This window comes from Oryzias latipes, chromosome 13, assembly GCF_053564925.1.
Source record: "Oryzias latipes strain Hd-rR chromosome 13, Olatipes_Hd-rR_3.1".
In the NCBI taxonomy this organism is placed as follows: domain Eukaryota; kingdom Metazoa; phylum Chordata; class Actinopteri; order Beloniformes; family Adrianichthyidae; genus Oryzias; species Oryzias latipes.
The window spans coordinates 37108532-37127540 of record NC_136249.1 but is presented as its reverse complement, the minus strand read 5'-3'; the positions used below and the strand labels follow the sequence as shown (position 1 = coordinate 37127540).

The 19009-nt window shown below is 46.1% G+C and overlaps 1 protein-coding gene and 1 long non-coding RNA gene across 6 annotated transcripts in view; both read left to right on the top strand.

Annotated features, from left to right (window-relative positions):
- The window catches only part of nyap2a (neuronal tyrosine-phosphorylated phosphoinositide-3-kinase adaptor 2a), a 51389-nt gene that overhangs the window by 18914 nt on the left and 13466 nt on the right, over positions 1 to 19009 (top strand). For 2 of the 4 annotated variants that reach the window (XM_078929834.1, XM_078929836.1), the window contains exons 4-5: positions 230 to 1234; positions 1638 to 1754. In XM_078929834.1, the coding sequence (XP_078785960.1) occupies positions 230 to 1234; positions 1638 to 1754 (1122 nt within the window). Of the gene's footprint in view, positions 1 to 229; positions 1235 to 1637; positions 1758 to 19009 lie in introns of all 4 variants that reach the window. The other 2 variants (XM_078929833.1, XM_078929835.1) reach the window with 1 other exon arrangement.
- On the top strand, positions 8778 to 11533 carry LOC144981646 (uncharacterized). Of its 2 annotated transcripts, XR_013647220.1 has the most exons (6): positions 8778 to 8915; positions 9039 to 9150; positions 10385 to 10452; positions 10531 to 10610; positions 10934 to 11032; positions 11160 to 11533. It is a non-coding gene; the product is annotated as an uncharacterized LOC144981646 (long non-coding RNA). The 2 variants fall into 2 exon arrangements; XR_013647219.1 differs by lacking the exon at positions 8778 to 8915 and having other exon boundaries at positions 8965 to 9150.

Genomic DNA, 19009 nt, shown 5'->3' with positions numbered 1-19009 from the left:
GAGGCAAGGAGGGTGAAGTGTCTTGCCCAAGGACACAACGACATTTTTTCTTTTGGCTGGTGGGAGCGGGGATCGAACCGCAAACCCTTCGGTCATTGGACGACCCGCTCAACCACCTGAGCCACTGCCGCCCCTTAAAAAAAATATATCTGATTTAAAATGGTTTTAGGAGATATACAATCATCTCATTGCATATTTTCACAGATTCTGTCTGTTTGTCTTTCTGTAGCTCATTGCCACTTTCACATTGATGATTTCAAAAAGATGCCTCCACCCAAGCCCATAAGAAATCCCAACACGCAGTTGAGCACCTCCTTTGATGAGTCCTACATAGGAAACCACAGCAAGGGCTCCCTGCAATTGGACGTGTACTCTTCTCAGAGCCAGATTCAGGCCTCCAGAGACACCGATGAGGAGGAGCCGGTTTACATTGAGATGGTGGGGAACATTCTACGGGAATTAAATAATCAAGAAGTTCTGGACAGTGAGCAGAGTGAATCTGTGTATGAGGAGATGAAGTACTCCACTCTGGACGACTTCCAGTCTACCACCCATCCAAACACTTGGTCATCTCGTGACTCCCTTTGTGACATTCCTCCACCATTCCCCAACCTTCTGAGCCATCGCCCCCCACTCCTGGTGTTCCCACCTGCCCCAGTCCAGTGCTCCCCCAACTCTGATGAGTCCCCTCTCACCCCGTTGGATGTCACCCGTTTGCCCATGTTAGAAGATGTTACCTACAACAAGTCTAGCGGTGCTGACTCTCCACAGAGTTCCACACACCACCACAAAGAGCGGGATTTCTCCTCCACTCATACCATCACATCTTCTGGTCGCTCCTCAGCTCCACCTCTCCCATCCAATTTTTACAAGTCATCTGGTTCTACCCACAGTGGTCATGGATACCCCCGAAGCCAATCAGCATGTCCCTCTCCAGTCACCATGGTTCGCTCCCTGACTCCTCTAAGTCTCAAAAGACCACCACCCTATGAAACTCTGGTCGCAGGTGGAAGCATCCCTCACTCATCCTCGTCCTCTTCCTCATCCTCGCATAAAGCTGGTGAGGGTGGAGCTAAACTCAGTAATTCTTCCTCCACATATGGCTCTATGCACAATGACTCGATAAGGTCGCAGACTCCAACAAGCCCGATGGAAGAGCTGCAAACCATGTTTTCATCAGGACGACAGACAATGAAACGGACCTCTGGTGGAAGGAAAGGAAGGGAGGGGGAAGGTAAGGATGTCGTTGAGCATGCTTTGACATAAGTGTGAGTGTATGATTTAGAAGAATAGGGCAGTATTCATGAGGCAGACCACCAGGCTAAAGCAATCCATCCGTCTGCTGTTACTGTGAAGGAGGAGGGTCAGGCAGGATGGAGAAAGAAAGTTGCAATAATCAAAACGTGATGAGATAAAAGCATGAATGATCAACTCTAGGTCAGATTTGGAAAGAAAGAACCTCAGTTTAGAGATGAATTGAGATGAAAGAAACAGTTTTTACTGAGTTTCAGTTTTCTGTTGCTTAATTGAAGTCAGTTATCGGAACCCAAGTCTTGAATCAATAAGACTGTTCAGCAGTTGTGTAAAGCTGCTCAAAGGTCTTTTTTGTCTTTCCTGCCATGTCTTGTTCTCTGTAGGGGACTCAAGGACTCTACCTAGACATGACAACAAGAGTAGAGATGTCCAGTTGAGTCCAGTCTCCAGCAGAATTGGCAGGTCCTCTGTCAGTCCCACTTTGATCCAGTCAGGAGGAGGAGGTGAGTCACACACTTGTCTGCTGAAACTAAAGGCCCGTTCACACCGGGACGAATTTCGCCGGCGATTTTCGCCGACGTTTAACGCCTCGTGACTAAACAAAGGGCACCAATGTGAGTGTGCACACCGCCGCGAAAAAACGCCACGCGTCAAAGCGTCAAAAAAAAACAAACGGCTCGTGTTAGTTTTTTTTTTTGACGTGTCGCGTTGAAATCTATTCAACCAATGAGAATGGCGCTTTTGCACACGTGTCTGGAGCCTCTGAAGTTACAGTAAAACACAACTTGGGGGCGCTCAAACACAAAACTGCCTTGCTGAGCACACATACCAGCGAAGAAGATAGACGCCGAGTTGCATCTACACTGCCGCGAAGAAATAATGACTGACATTCTAAAATATCCCCGAAACAAGCACCAGTTGGAGCTACTGGTGCTTGAAATATTCATGTTTTCTTTGTTTGATTCTGACTAGCGCGTAAATACTTGCTCTCTTCTTCTGAGTGAAAAGCGACTTTAAGACGCGTAAAGTTGCGCAGCGCCACCTTGTGTACAGGAGTATTTCTGTTTACATTAAGCGCCATCTAGTGTCAGGGAATGAAATTGCATGTTCGCTCGGCTCATCGTCAGCGAAAATCGCCTGGGTGTGAACACAAAAAACGTGGCGAAAAGCGCTGGCGAATAACGCCTGGCGAATATTCGTCCCGGTGTGTACGGGCCTTAAGAAGTTGAGATGGAAACACAACCATGTTTGTTCCTTCCATTACATGATTTTTACATTCACTGAGGTTTCATTAAGGTCCGTACTATTTAGTTTATTTATAAAGAGCCGGCTTTCAACATCCTGTTGTCTCAAAGCATTAAACAAAAAATAAAGAACATCTTTATTAAATGTGATTACTATAATCCTATTCAGTTATCTTAATTGAAAGAAAGATTTGTCTTTCTTCTTGACATTAAAGAATTGTTGGTGAAATGTGATCTCTTGTTTATTATGGAGTCCTATACTGTTCATAACGAAATTAATAAATATTTAATTAAATAAATAAATATGACCTCATGCAAATACACAATCAGCCAATAAATCTCTTATAAATATATAAAAAGATCATGAAATTGTGAAAAAGCTGCACACAGATTTTAAATTAGCCATTATATTATTCAATATATTTCATTTTGCTTTAAAAACCTGTTCATTATTTTAAAACAGCATTTTAAAATATTCATTTTATTCATGTGGAATATTATTATAATTCTACGTCTTTTTCAGAACCTTGTATTTCAAAATCAATATTTTCCAAAGTAGCTTTGTTTTTATTTCATGTTGCTGTTTTTTAGAATGACTTATTTATTTCATGAAGAGCTTTTTCAGGAGAATGGGTCTGTCTGTCAATCAGTGAAAGTGGGCGGAATCTAAACGCTCATTGGCTCATCCATGGAAATGGACTCAAGCCACGATGTGAGCTCTGAGTGAATGGCGTAATAATAATAATAATAATAATGAATTTTATTTATATGGCGCCTTTCTAGACACCCAAGGTCGCCTTACAGATAGAGAACAATAAAATACAGTTAAAAGAAAAACACATTAGTTAAAAACAAACAAGACATTGTAATCATAAAATTAATTAGGTGGGTATGCTTTTCTGAAGAGGTGGGTTTTCAGATTTTTAGCAAACTGTGGGAGTGAGTTCATGTTCCGCAGACCTGGGGGAAGTGAGTTCCAGAGCTGGGGGGCAGAGCGGCTGAATGCTCTGCCCCCCATAGTGACGAGCCGAGCGGTGGGTGTAGCAAGCTGGAGTGAAGAGGCAGACCTAAGGGAGCGGGTGGGAATGGCAACATGGATAAGGTCAGACAGATATGGGGGGGCGAGGTTATGGAGGGCTTTGTAGGTCAAGATAAGGATTTTATAGTTAATCCGGAAAGACACTGGTAGCCAGTGGAGTTTTTGTAGAACAGGTGTGATATGCATAGTTGAGGGGGTTTGTGTTCTGATCCGGGCAGCAGAGTTTTGGAGCAGTTGTAGTTTGTGAATAGTTTTGTAAGGGAGTCCGGATAAAAGGGAGTTGCAGTCGTCCAGACGAGAGGTGATGAGACTGTGGACTAGAATGGCCGTGGAGTGAGGACTGAGAGAGGGGCGGAGACGGCGGATGTTTCGGAGGTGGAAATAGGCCGTCCGGGTGATTCTATTGATGTGGGCAGTAAAGGAGAGAGTGCTGTCAAGGATGACACCCAGACTCTTAACTTGTGGGGAGGGAGGATGGAGCAGTTATCATAGGAAATGGAGAAGTTAGGGAGTTTATTCAGGATGGTCTTTGTTCCTACGATGAGGAGTTCAGTTTTGTTGCTATTTAATTTAAGGAAGTTTGCAGAGAACCAGGATTTTATTTCAAGAAGGCATTTGGAGAGGGAGGCAGGTGGAAGAGTGGAGTCAGGCTTGGAGGAGAGGTAGAGCTGGGTATCATCTGCATTACAGTGAAAGTGGATGTTGTGTTTACGGAAGATATAACCAAGGGGGAGAAGGTAAATGATGAATAGCAGGGGCCCTAGGACAGAGCCTTGGGGCACACCTGTGGTAACTGAACTGTGGGAGAGGTGAATGACTTTAATTGTATGAATTGTGTGCGGCCTGAAAGATAGGACTGGGACCGGCTGAGGGGTAAGTCAGTGATGCCGATGGTTGAAAGTCTTTCCAGAAGGATGGGGTGTGAGATTGTATCAAATGCAGCAGTCAGATCGAGTAGAAGGAGGATGGAGGCTAAACCAGAGTCAGCGGCGAGTAGAAGGTCGTTAGTAATTTTAAGGAGGGCTGTTTCTGTACTGTGAAATTGACGGAAGCCAGACTGGAGTTGTTCATATAAATTATTGGAAGAGAGGTGGGTATGGAGTTGAGAGGTGAAAGTTTTTTCAAGGATTTTTGCAATGAGTGGAACATTAGAGATTGGGCGGTAGTTATTGAGATTGGTGGGATCAGAACCTGTTTTTTTCAGTATGGGGGTGACAGCTGCGGTTTTGAGAGCAAGAGGAACAGTTCCAGTCTTAAGGGAGGCGTGAATGATGCTAGTAATGAGGGGGGATAAAGAGGGGAGAGTAGCCTTGACCAGAGCAGTGGGAATTGGGTCAAGTTGGCAGGAGGTGGTTTTGGATTTGTTAATGACTTCGGTGATTTGCTCAACTGATGGTAGATTAAATGATGAGAATAGCTGATGTGGGGAGAGAAGAGCTGGTGCCGTTACATTTTGACTTGAGTTTGATTGAAGTTGCTGGTGAATGTCGTGGATTTTTGAAGAGAAATAAGACGCTAGGGTGTTACAGAAATCAGAGGAGTACAAATGAGGAGGAAGTGAATTCTGGCAGGTTGTTGTACGTGAGAGGATAGAAAATAAGACCTTTGAGTTGCCATTAGTGGAATTTATCAAACCAGAGAAGTATTCTGTTTTGGTCTTGGAGATGGAGTCTTTGTATTGGATGATATGGTTACAAAACATGTCTTTATGAATAGTGAGCCCAGTTTTCTTGTAGAGTCGTTCTAGTTGGCAACCTTTAGCTATGAGTTGTCTGAGGTCAGGAGTAAACCAGGGTGCAGAGACGTTGAACGAGATAGACCTTGTTTTGAGTGGGGCGATAATGTCTAGAAAATTATGGAGGTTATAATTGTAGTGGGAGATCAGTTCCTCGGGAGGGGAGGCACCATCAGGACTGGGCAGGCTATGGATGAGTGAGGATAAATTGTCCAGGTTAATGTCCGTAATTTTACGAAAGCTAATGGTGCGTGGAAGACTGGATTTAGAAACAGAGAGGTTGACATGAAAAGATAACAGCATATGATCAGAATACGGGAGGGGGTCTGGTTTACAGTCCACAGGTGTAACACCCGAGCAGCAAACAAGGTCCAATACAGGACCCTTAATATGGGTGGGAAAGTTGACGTATTGATTGAGACCAAAGCTGTCCACACAGGAAACAAAGTCTTTGGTGAGGGAGTTGGTGTCATTGTCCATGTCAATATTAAAATCCCCTAAAATTATTATTCTCGGTGAAAGAGTGGAAAGGAGAGTTAAAAGAGCAGAAAAGTCAATAATAAAATTTTTGACAGAATAGAATAGAATAGAATAGAATACCTTTATTGTCACTGTACACATGTACAATTCGCATCACACACACATGCAGTGAAATTAAAGCCGCTCACCATTCAGTGCAAACATGCAAGAGAGAAGTAAACTCGCACAATAATATAATAATAAAATAAAATAATTTCACAAAATGTAGAGCACAATATACGAAGTACAATCTACAAAAGAACAAATGTACAATAGAAATTTCTGCAGAGAGGTAGTTATAACAAACACAAAAAATCCTGCTGTGCCCATGAATGCAGAGATATATTGCACATAATGTATTGCACATGATGAGATGGTTTGACATGATGGGATGCGCATAGTGAGAGAGAGAGACATGGGGGGGGGGGGGGGGTGGAGCTGTCAGTGCATGTGGGAGTTCAGGATGGTTATGGCTTTTGGGAAAAAACTCTTTTTAAGGTGGTTTGTCCTTGACCTGATGCACCTGTAGCGCCTTCCTGAGGGCAACAGGTCAAACAGTCCAGAGCCAGGGTGGGAACTGTCTTTTATGATCTTCCCAGCTCTGCCTAGACAACGGGAAGAATAGATGTCCGACAGGGAGGGCAGAGGGGAGCCGATGATCCTCTGAGCTGCTTTGACTACCCTCTGCAGTCTCTCCCTGTCCGCCATGGTGCTGCTGCCGTACCACACTGTAATGCAGTACGTCAGAAGGCTTTCAATGGACGTACGGTAGAAGGTTGTCAGCAGGCTGGGGTCCAGATTGTGCTTCCCTGAGGACCCGCAGAAAGTGGAGTCTCTGCTGAGCCTTCTTGATGACCTCTGTGATGTTCTCTGTCCAGGAGATGTTGTTGGACAATACAACACCCATAAACCGGAAGGTGTGGACCCTCTCCACACGCTCTCCATTGATGTAGAGGGGAGCTGGGTCGGTGCTGTGCCTCCTGAAGTCCACGATGATCTCTTTGGTTTTCTTGGTGTTCAGAGCTAGGTTGTTGTCTGAGCACCAAGCTGCCAGCTTCAGGACCTCCTCCCTGTAGGCTGCCTCGTCTCCCTTTGAGATGAGTCCGACGACTGTGGTGTCATCAGCAAACTTCACGATGAGGTTGCTGTCGTGCTGCGGACTGCAGTCGTGGGTGTAGAGGCAGTACAGCAGGGGGCTCAGCACACAGCCCTGTGGAGAGCCAGTGCTCAGTGTGCGTGTGGGGGAGAGGTGGGGGCCCAGCCTCACTGCCTGGGGCCGGTCAGTGAGGAAGTCCTTTATCCAGGCACATGTGAGGGGGGGCAGGCCTATAGTGTCCAGTTTCCTGATCAGAATGTCCGGGATGATTGTATTAAAGGCAGAGCTGTAGTCCACAAAGAGCATCCGAACATAGCTCTGCTGCTCCTCCAGGTGGCTCAGCGCAGCATGCAGGGCTAAGGCGATGGCATCTTCTGTAGACCGGTTTGTGCGGTGTGCAAACTGGTGGGGGTCGAGGTCTGGGGGGAGGTGATCGTTGATGTGCTGGAGGACCAGTCTCTCGAAGCACTTCATGATTACTGGAGTGAGTGCCACTGGACGGTAATCGTTGAGGCTGGAGATGGTAGATTTTTTTTGGTACTGGGATGATGGTTGCAGATTTTAGGCAGGAAGGTATCACTGCCTGGGCCAGGGAGAGGTTGAAGATTTCTGTGAAGATGGGTGCGAGCTGAGGAGCACATGCTCTAAGCACTTTGCCAGGAACTCCATCTGGGCCAGCTGCCTTTCTGGGGTTCACTGCTAGGAGCGCCTTCCTGACGTCATCCTCAGTCACAGTTAGTGGCATGACTGGAGAAGGAGAAGGAGGAGTGGAGCAGGATGGGATTGAGGGTGGGGGTGGGGGGGCAGAGTTCTGTTGGTTTGGAGCTTCAAAGCGTGTAAAGTGGTTATTCAGCTCCTCTGCCAGCACTGCACTCAGATGGTCTGCAGTTACTTGACATCCCCTGTAGTTGGTGATGTCATGTATGCCCTTCCACACCTCACGTGTGTTGTTGCTGGACAGATGGGCCTCAATGATCCTCCTGTGGTCCACACTGCGCGAAAAGAGCCAGAATCCTCAATATCTGTTGTGGATACTTTCTTAGATATCTAAAGAATATGGCCCATTTCTAATGCATATCCAGACATGCAGCATATCTGAAGATATCCGGGCAAAAGATACTGGTTGTGTCTTATTTTGGTCATGTCCAAGTTCCGAATATGACCTGAAATCAAATCTGGAAATATCTGGAGTAAAGATACTGAAGAAGGTAAATATCCTGTAGTATCTGTAGTGTATACTTATCTAAGTGTTGAGGCATTTCTGGTGCATATCCAGACATGCAGCATATCTGAAGATATCCGGGCAGAAGATACTATCAAATATAATAATAACGTTAATTATTAGTTTTTATTTGAGTCCAAGTTTTTATTATAAAACCCAAAAATTATATATTCGAATTTCAGAGTGAAGTTGGGGTGAATATGATTACTGATAAATTGTAAACACTTCTTCCAAAAAAATTCTAATTTCAGTACAATTCCAAAAAAGATGGTTAATTGCTTTTGGATGTTCTTTGCAAAAGGGACAGTTAGGATCAATTTTTTAATGTATCTTAGCATGAATTGATTAGTGGGGTACATTTTGTGAATGATTTTAAAAGAAACTTCTTTCATTTTTTATTTTATTTATCGTAGATTTTTGGGTTACACTCCAGCACTATCTCCAAATGCTGCCGGGAACAAAACGTCTTCAGTAGTTTCGAAGCCGCAAAATAACACGAGGAGAACGAACAACCGTGACGTGTTACCCGAGCTCCAGTAAAGTGAAATTTGATTGGTCACGTTCTGCAACGCGACCAATCAGCTGTCGAGTTACAGCGCTCCGCGCCGCCATGACGCAGTCTGTTTGAAAACAATGGCGGCACGGAGCGTTAGGTCCGAAGATGAAGACGGAAAAAAAGAATAAAAGTTGACCATAGGAGACATGGACACCCTCTAGTAAGCGAGGCCGACCGCGTCCTCACAGCGAAAAGACCTCAGAGGATCCGGGAGTTGGCGGCAGTGACCCGACCGAGCCGATAAGTTCAGGTAAAACTTTTGATCTAATGGGCATGTTTATATTCGGGGCTTGGAGGCTACGGGGTTATATTTAACCAATTCTGGGGGCTATTTTAAATAGTAAAAATAAACCACATCCTTCCCTTTTTTCAGGAAAAGAGTCTTCATCTGAAGCGATTGAAACAGAATCACAGAGGCTGGACGACGTGGAAAAACCAAAAAGAAGCTACAAGAACACCGGATACGACCCCCCCTGGAAGTTTCCGTATGTATCTTCCGTGTGTAAAAATATTTTGTGCTGAAAAACTTCGCTTTTGTATAAAACTTCAAGTAACCCAGAAACATCATGTCATCACCTAACGGACAAACGTCGAGCAGCGACTTTAACGCGGTAAACAGCAGGACGTGACCGTACAGATTAAATGAAGTGCGTGGAGGGGATGGGGGCTTGGGGGGTGGAATCCGCGGCACACGTCTGTGCAGAACCGGGGCCTGTGATCCGTATGGATCATGGATCATCCGCGCAGCCTAGTAGCTTCTCCTGGGATTCGGTGTCAGACTGTAAAACCTCATCACGCGCGGGACGTCATCACCGCAGACCCACACTTAAATTATTTATTTATTTATTTGAAGACACAGAGGACTCATATGGTGTGTGATTTGAACTATAAACATATTCATCTTTGCTAATTATTGTGTATTCTCGTGCGGTCATGGACAAATGTTGGAGACCCTGCAGGGGCACTATGTCAATTAGGTTTCATAGGTTCTACGTGTTGGGCGGCCGCGGCGTCACTCCTCCCGATTCCCCCGCTGGAGCGGCAGACGTCGCCCCCCACCGCCGTGGGGCCTGTGTAGCGCGGGCAGCACGGAGACACGCCGGGGGTCCACCGGCAGCTGCGCCCGAACCGGCTGTACAGCGTCCGAACGTCGGCTCCCCTCTCGCTAAGGGCGCCGGAGGAGGGAAAGGAGAGGCGAGGAGCCTGCGGGGCGAGGGTGGAGCGCAGGCGCCCCGATGTCTCTGCACTTCTGTCAAAAGTGGCAGGAAAATACACGTCTGTATGCACTACGAGCTCCCCATGGGAGCGTGAATTCAGCGCGGCAGGAAACATCGTCACCCCGTTAAGATCCTCACTGATAGCTGACACGGTTATCATGTTGGTGTTCCGGTGACGTAACATGAAGACGGACGAATAAAAGCAGCAGCACGGTTCACTAAAGCAGCCAAACAGACAAACACGTGTTCACTTTTTTTTTTGCACTTTAAAAAAGGTTGTTCATGTTTAGCCTATGTTGAACCGTTCCTGCGAGGACTTTTCTCTTTCTGACCGTGGTCGGAAAACGTCGGCGGATCTTCCTTTGGGGTTATAAGCTACATGCGTTCTTGAGTTTGCCACTCGGCCGCTGGGGGGGTTTGTGTTGGGCAGGTGCCTGTATTCTAGAACATTGGCCAGAACAGCAATGTTACTGTAACCTAACAGACTTCTTTTTTCTTTCAGATTCTTGTCCATCACAAACACAAGAACCTCAGAGAGCAGCTCCAGTGGAAGGTCCCGGCAGATGACAAGTATGTTTCTTTCTCACTATCGTTTTAGGAAACTTGACAAGAACTCCAGTCAGTTATAAAATATTGTCTTTTTTTTAGCTTCAGAACACCACACAATGAGGAGATGACGGCAGCAGTGAAAGATGTGGAACCAAATTGGAGTTTCCACCAAGTTAGAAGTAAGCACATGAAGTTGGATTTACACAACTCGCCATAAGTTAGAGATAATGTGAGAGACTCAATGTCAATAATCGGTGTTACTTTCTTTTCAGAGATTTTTTGAATAGGATTGCAATTGTATTAGTGTGATAGACAGCTCATTTAGTGTTTCCATGTCTTAAGACCAAACACTAAGTTGCAATAACGATATAGCATTGACAATGGATAATTAAGATAAGCCTCTGTGACAGTCTGCATGGCACATTTTGAATATTCCACTTTGGAAACATGTTTGCAATATGTTGACCTCATCTTCTGTACATTTCATATTTCCATCGACTAGGAGCTTGCAGTCGAGCTATTGACAGTCTCAAGTGCAAAGAGAGAGAATGGAGATAGAAGCAAGGAGGAGGTCAAAAGGAGGACGAGTCAGCATGATCAGGTGAGTTGTCCTATTTGTGACCTTGTTTCATTTACTCAGGTCATGCATGGTCCAGTTGAACTGTGTATGTGTGTGTATGTTGTTTCCTCTAATTAAAATAATATTTTCCTTTCCTGTTGGTCCACAGCTCTTCAAAAAGAGGGTCAAAATTGCTGAGAAGATTCTCAATCAAGAGGATCTGTCATAAATAAAAAGAGCCAATGCAAACTATGTCAGCGACGAGGAAAGTGACGAGGACAAACCATCTTATTATCAAGCCTCGCCAAAGTGGCGCTCCACTAGGCTAACCAGGGTGATGCTGAAATGCCATAAAGCCTGGGATGAAAACTGGAGGAGTGGAATTGAGCCAAAATTACGCACGAGACACTGAGCTGACTTTACTGAAGGAAACCCACCACCAGTCAAGAGCTGCTATCTGGCAGAAGAGAAAAAAAGGATGCATGTTTGTTTGTGGTTTTTGACTTATTTATTTATTTTGTAATAAAATATTTTTGAGTAATACCGGTTTTCTGTTACCTTTTATTTCTTATATATTTTGGAGATGACTGGTATCTTGAAATATCCTGAACTCAGATATCACTAGTGTTTGTTCTTCAGATTTGCCTGCTGGCCATATGTTCCAAATCCTAACTTCAGATATGACTAGTATACGGACATCAGATATCAACAGATATGACATGGATAGAATCTGGAAATATCCTGACCTTGGATATCACAAGTGACGCATTTCATATCTGGAGAGAATCTCATCTCCAGATTCTATCAGAATAAAAGTGTCCCATACTCGGAGTTGATATGCTCAGGACATGAACTTAGAGACAGTCATGTCCGGAGAGTATCCACCGTAGATATCACCAGATATGGGGTATTTCTGAGGATATCCAGACAAATATATGTCCTGATTCTGGGGGCTTTTGCGCAGTGCCAGCTTAGCCTTTTTGACCGCCTTCCTCAGGTCAGCACGGGCAGCTCTGTACAGAGCTCTGTCGCTTGACCGGAAGGCAGCGTCACGGGCTTTGAGGAGTTTGCGGACTTGGGTGGTCATCCAGGGTTTCTGGTTAGGGAAAACCCGGATGCTTTTGTCAACAGTCACATTTCCGATGCAGAATTTGACGTAATCCAATACAGTGCTTGTGTGTGTTTCCAGCTCCTGGTGTTGAAACATATTCCAGTCCGTCTGCTCAAAGCAGTCTTGTAATCTGCTGAGTGCATCGTCAGGCCAGGTCGTTATGGTTTTGTGATGGGCCTCCCACTGCGTCTGAGGGTGGTGTAGGTTGGGGGTAGCAGGAGGGAAAGGTGGTCTGACTGCCCGAGGTGGGGGAGGGGGATGGCTCTGTATGCATGTTTGATGTTGGTGTAAACATGATCCAGAGTGTTTTCACCCCTCGTGGCACACTTAACATGCTGGTAAAAATTCGGCAGTACAGTTTTCAGATTGGCCCTGTTGAAGTCTCCTGCAATAACGTGAACGCCGTCAGGGTGGGCCCGTTGGTGTTCGTTAATGATGTTCAGCAGGAGAGAGAGAGCTTTGTTTGTGTTTGCGTCGGGTGGAATGTACACAGCCGTAACAATCACAACGGTGAACTCTCTCTGTAGGAGGAAAGGCCGGCATCTAACAGTCATGTACTCCAGATCAGGAGAGCAGAAATTGTTTATAATTGTCCCATTGTTACACCAGTTGTTGTGTATGTAGATGCAGAGCCCCCTCCTCTGCTCTTACCGGAGTCTTTTGTTCTGTCCCAGCGTAGAAGAGTGCGGCCTGCTAGCTGCATGCTAGCGTCGGGTATCCCCGGGTGTAGCCATGACTCAGTGATGATCATCACACAGCAGTCGCGCACATAACGGTTGTTAGCGAGTTGTAGTTGCAGGTAATCCATTTTGTGTGCCAGGGATCTGGCGTTGGCAACATATAGGCTCGGAAGAGGAGGCTTGTGCGGTTGGTTCTTCAGCCTTAGCATAGCTCCAGACCGGCGGCCCCGTTTCTGCTTCCTCTCCCTCCGCCGTCTACGGCGCCTCCAAGTGCCGACAACAAGCCACGGAGAGCCCGCTGGTCTGGCGATCTCGGCTGGGATGTCGTGCGTGTAGAGAAAGTCGTCCGAGACAGATGTCTGATGTTGCTTTCCTATATCAATGAGGTCCGAACGTGTGTAGAGGAGATTCGGAGAACCGATAGTCCTCAAAAAAACAGAAAAAACATACAAAAACAACAAAAAGTAGCACTGAATAGGAGAGCCGTAAGCCGCAGCGTCCTTGCGCGCCGCCATCATGACAGATCGTGGGGGTCTGTAAAATGCAGCAACAATAGTTGGAGCAGGTCCAGAGAGTTGACATACACTTGCCTCAAAAGTCTCATAAGCAGGGACAGTCACAGGCGTTATCCTCCAACTCTCGCGATAGATCATCGCGAGCCCCCCTCCGCGGCCGGAGCCACGTGGTTGCGCGATGTAAACAAACCCCGGAGGGGTGGCATCATTCAGTGAGGTGAAGTCATTTGGCTGTTAGGCACATAAAATCCAACTTGTGGTCGAGTAGGAGATCTTGGATGAGATGACCCTTTCTCGTGAGAGAGCGGATGTTCAGAAGACCAAAGTTGGCGAAGAGTTTGGCGGCCGGATCGTTAGGTGACCAAGGTAGACGGGCTAGGAAGTTTTGATTAGCGCGGCGACCAAAGATTCTCGGCGGACGGCGACTGGCGGACCAAAATGACTTGATGGAGTTGGAGTTGGAGTTCTCATCACGGATGATCCGACGCGAGCCGCGGTGAATGTATCTCTGACGAGGCTGGAATATGATGTCCGGGTGCTGGAGCAGCGCTGGTGGAGGTGAATCGAGTGGAGAAGAGCGAAGCTTGGCAAAGTCAGCGACAGTATTGGAGCAGGGCTGTCAGTGGATGCTTGAGAAATGACAGGATGATCCAGGCGACTAAAATCCAAACACCGTTGATCCACATTGTGGCAGCCTTGGGAGTAAGCAGCAGGTAAGCTAGCTCTCTCACAGTGCGTGTATGGTGATCCGAGCTCAAACGTTAACGTACACTGATCCAGGTGACCATCAGCAGATAGCTGCGAGAAGGTGATGAGTGAGGAAAAGTCACATTAGTACCAAAAGACATAGTCCACAGGGGCAAGTAGAGCCTTAAAGTGGCATAGAGTCCAGGGAGCAGCGGCAGCCAAAACGTGCCAGCGTTCACTCAACCGGAAGTGAATGAGGAGTGTTTAGACCGTGGACTTCGAGACGTGGACGACCGGAGCTCCTCTGTGGTTTGGTCCACACAAACCCTCAAACTACAAAAACAGAGTTGTTCATGTTTGCATCTTCTACAGCAGACAGATTGTTTGACTCTATTTGATCTCTAATGTCAGCAAAGCCGCGCGGATATCGCTGAAATATTTCATCTCTCTGACTGGCACACCGCTGAGCGGGTGTCGAGGAATAAGAGTCGGTACCTTTTAAAAAAACAAACCAGTGTCTGATAAAAAATAATTTAAGTACTCGTTTCCTTACTCGGTTCCTCAGACAGAAAATTTTTACACTTTTGTTTAAACTCTCAAAGTTCAAACCTTCACTGAAAAATACGTCCAGGATGATAGAATGAAAACAAAGATCAGGGGCCTCATTTCTAAAACTTTGCGTAGGATTTGCGTCAGAAGTGGCGTACGGATGAAACATAGGACGTGCGTACGCACAGAAATATTGGGATTTATAAAACTGTGCGCACGCACATCCTATGCATCTTTCCCTTAATAAATCACAACCAATTCTAAATGCAGCGCAGCTTTTGAGGCTTCATGACACGCCCATAGTTGCCCATAAATAGTCCGTGAAACGCCCACAAATGAATATTCATTGATTGGGAAACCATGGCAACACAGAGAGGAAATCAAAAAAACGTAACTTCACTCAATGTGAAGTAGAAGTTATCGTTGGCGAGGTGGAAAAGAGGAGAAAAGTGTTGTTTGGAGGGCACAGTGTGGGCATTACTAATGCCAAAAAGGCACGTGAGCGGCAAACGGTGGCAGACGCCGTAAATGCTGCAGCCTCACAACCTCGGACCGTGGCCGAAATAAAAAAGAAATCGTCGGACATCAAAGTCGAGGCAAAAAAACGTCTAGCGCTCCATCGGGGGGGGGGGGGGGGGGGGGGGGGGGGGGGGGGGGCTCTGGGGGGGACCGGAGCGCCAGATGCACCGGGTGACACGCGTGGTTCCCAAAAGCCCGGCGTTTTTTTGTGCCAAAAAGGCAGACGCCGTAAATGCTGTAGCCTCACAACCTCGGACCGTGGCCGAAATAAAAAAGAAATGAAAGAAATGGTCGGACATCAAAGTCGAGGCGAAAAGACGTCTAGCGCCGCATCGCCAGAGTGTGTCTGCCACGGGTGGGGGACAGGGGACACCGGAGCTGACCCCTCTTGATGAGAGACTGGCGACTATTATTTGGGGAATCCCTTTAGTGGAGTGGTGACTGAGGCGGAGGGGGACAGACGCGCCAGATGCACCGGCTGACACGGGTAAAAGAAAATATTAAAATGAATGCAGTCAAGTCACATGTATGCAGGCTACACAATTACAGATTATTAATATAGAACAATTGTATTTTAGTTGCTGGCTGTTCCAGCGGGGCCAGTGGTTACGATGCTGCAGCTGAGCAGCCGTCTGGACCCAGCGTCTCTACGGCACGCGGCTCTCAACCCTCCAGCAGTGGGCGTGTCCTCACCGATGCAGTCCTTGAAATGCAGAGGGAAGTCATTAGTTCAATCAGAGAGGTGGCCAAGGAGTTGGGCGAAATCAAGACTGCCCTGACTGAACTAAACTGCACGATGAGGGAATTCTTGAATAAATAATATTTTCCACACCTCTTGTTGATCTTTACAAGCGACGCATCACTTCTAAACGCTGGCGCACAGCAGCAGCATTTGGCTCAAATGCGTGGGGATGGGGTTCAGGGTCGGGGCCAACACAGCAATCGGCGCCAGGGGGTAGAGGCACGTTTTTAAGCTGTGCCACATTGTGTAGCACGGCACATGCCAGCACGATTTGGCACACACTGTCACTTTCACGTGTTTCTTCCATCTGCCGACGGTGTCGCCATTTCTCATTTCCCCCGTTTTTGTGCGTACGCCTGGGTCAGAGCGTGAAGGACCGCACATTTTCCCGTCAGGTTTGCTTTTTATAAATCTCAACTATTGCGTAGAGAGTGGCGTACGCCTTCTTTTGTGCGTATGCAACGTTTATGAATGAGGCCCCAGATGATAGTTTTCAGTAAATATAGTAATAAAGAAGAATGATAAGTCTAATTGAGTTCCACAGGTTGTTGTTTGTGTAGTGCTCGTTTATATGAATGCGTTTCTGTGTTGTGTGTATTGTTTATTATTGGTGAGGATGAAAGGGGTTGCATGTTGAGGTCCCAGTGGAAAGAAATACAGGGAAAGTATAGGAATGGTAAATCTGGTAGGTCTGTCTACTTGTACGTGTTTGTGTGTAGATCTTTGTGTGTGTGTGATTATGTGGGCAGATGTTGATGACAATGAAAGGTACGTAATGCCTATGCTTATGTAGATTATACTGTATAGACTTAAGGTATATTGTTAGGGGGAGGATTAAAAAGGTTTTAACTTCTCCTTACTTCATTTCAAACTGTATATTGATGTCACTTATTTTAGTATATAATTTATATAAGATTTTCCTTTGTTGTTCTCTGTTGTTTTTATTGTTTTTTTTATGTATTGTTTAAAATAAATTTACAAACAAAAAAAAGTCCAGGACCCAGTTGCACAGAGTGGAGCTGAGTCCAAGTGTAGGTAGTTTTTGGATGATGGTCTGTGGATGATTGTATTAAAGGCTGTTGTGAAGTCTGTGATGTTCATACGAGTTCTGAGGGCAGTAAGCAGGGACCAGCATGCTTGGAATGTGGTCAGACAAGCCTAAATAGACATGGGGGACGGCTCTGGATACATCCTTTGTATTGGTGGGGACACAGTGTTAGAATGGTGATATGCTGGTGGAACTTGGGCAAAGTGTGGTCAGGTTCACGTGGTTAAAGTCTCCTGCAACCACGTAAAATGCCTGCGGGTGCTTATGTTGGAGCAAGCGGATGTTGCTGTGGAGCTGCATTAACGCTTCATTAGCATTAGCACTTAGCGGACCAGCAATGACAAACCGCCGTAAACTCAGGAGGCAGATAGTGTGGCTGGCATTTAACAGTCATGTGGTTTATCGCCTCTGAGAAGTGGCTGTTCACCCATGTGCAGTCCGTACACCAACCTTTGTTGATATAGACACACAATCCACCCCTGTAGGCTTTTCCTGACTGCTGGTTGCTGTCCACCCGGAACAGAAGCCGCCCACTGAAGCTGGGTCCGGCATGTTGTCGTTCAGCCAGGTTTCCATGAGACAAATCACCGTAGAGTTCCTCATCTCACTGGAAGCCCCAAGTCTCAGTCAAAGCAGGTCCCTCTTGTTGTCCAGGGAGTGGACATTGGCCAGGAACAGAGAGGGGATCGGGGGTCTCCCGGCGTTAGCCATCAGACTAGCTCGACCCCGTTTGGCCCTCTTTCATTTCCAAGCACACCGTTTCCTCTTGCTTTCTGTTCGGCGCATATCATTGCACCACTTCTGTGTCCTCAGGAGCTGTACCCTGACTAGTAGGGTCCTGAGTCCGGGGCTCACTGTTGTTGTTGTTGTGCTTCCTAACATGGCAGTATCTTTGAACCTGACCACAGAATCATCTGAAAAAGTACAGAAAATGCTGTTGGTGCCGGAAGGACGAGAAGCCGCTGCACTACTGCATGCCGCTATCAATGCTGATATGTGTGCGTTTACATAGACTTTTCTTTGAAAGCGCTTGCTTATTGCTGTTGTCTGTGTGAAAGTGTGGAAGCATCTGTGTAGCATAATTAAAAATAAAAGTCAAAACCAGAAATGCTGTTTCATTTTCAAAATGTAGTTGCATGAAATGACTAAAAATTCAATTGAAAAAGCAATCCTCAAATCAATCATCCTTCAAATGCCTTTTCATTGTCTACTTAAAAACCGCTTATTCTGTGTCATAACTAAGACAAAAATGCAAAGAGGGGATTGCATTTGCATTTTCACACCCTGCAGAAAGTGTAGCATAACTCGATACCACTCAGCATTTGCAGAGGGGAGGCGGAGCGATGACGTCACTGCTATCTCTGTCCGTCTGTCCGGCTGCTCAGAGGCACAGACAGACTAGGAGCAGTGCGGCCAGGCTTGTGGCCTTTTCTCAGCACCGGGGTAGAGGATTGTGACAGTGTTGCACTCCTGATGATTGTACCCCCGAACTAGCTTTGTCTTCGGACTGGCAAGCCCCGAGATCTGAAACTCTGGACCGCCGATAGGGGGAAGTTCTGCTACACAGATCTGAGAAACTCTAAACCATCATTTGAATTTGTGTGTCCAGTGGTGTCCTGACAAAATAAAGGCTGATGTCATTCTCACATATTTACATCCAAGATGCTCATTGCAGCATTTTGGAGTTCTGTTCCTCCACGGCTAATGTTTTTAGCACGTATTAGCCATATGCTAACCCTTCTTTTGAGTCCTTGCTGCCAAGAAAATAGCACTGACCGCATGGATTGAAAAAGTGATGAGCGAGCAGACCCTTAATAACAGCACATTAGAAGATAGTCAACGGCTATAGCAGATTTTGCCATGCTGTACTTTGGGCGTTTGCTGGTTGGACCAACACACACTGACATCATCCCCCCACCTCCCCCCCTAGAAAGGCTGAGTGGGATTGAGTTATGCTACACTTTCTGAAGGGTGGATGTTAAAATGCAAATGCAATCCCATCTTTGCATTTTCCTTTTAGTTACGACACAGAATAAGCGGTTTTGAAATAGAAAATGAAAAGGCATTTTGAAGGATTGATCTTTCATTTGAATTTTTAGTCATTTGATGCAGTTACATTTTGAAAATGAAAAAGCATTTCTGGTTTTGACTTTTATTTTTATGAATGC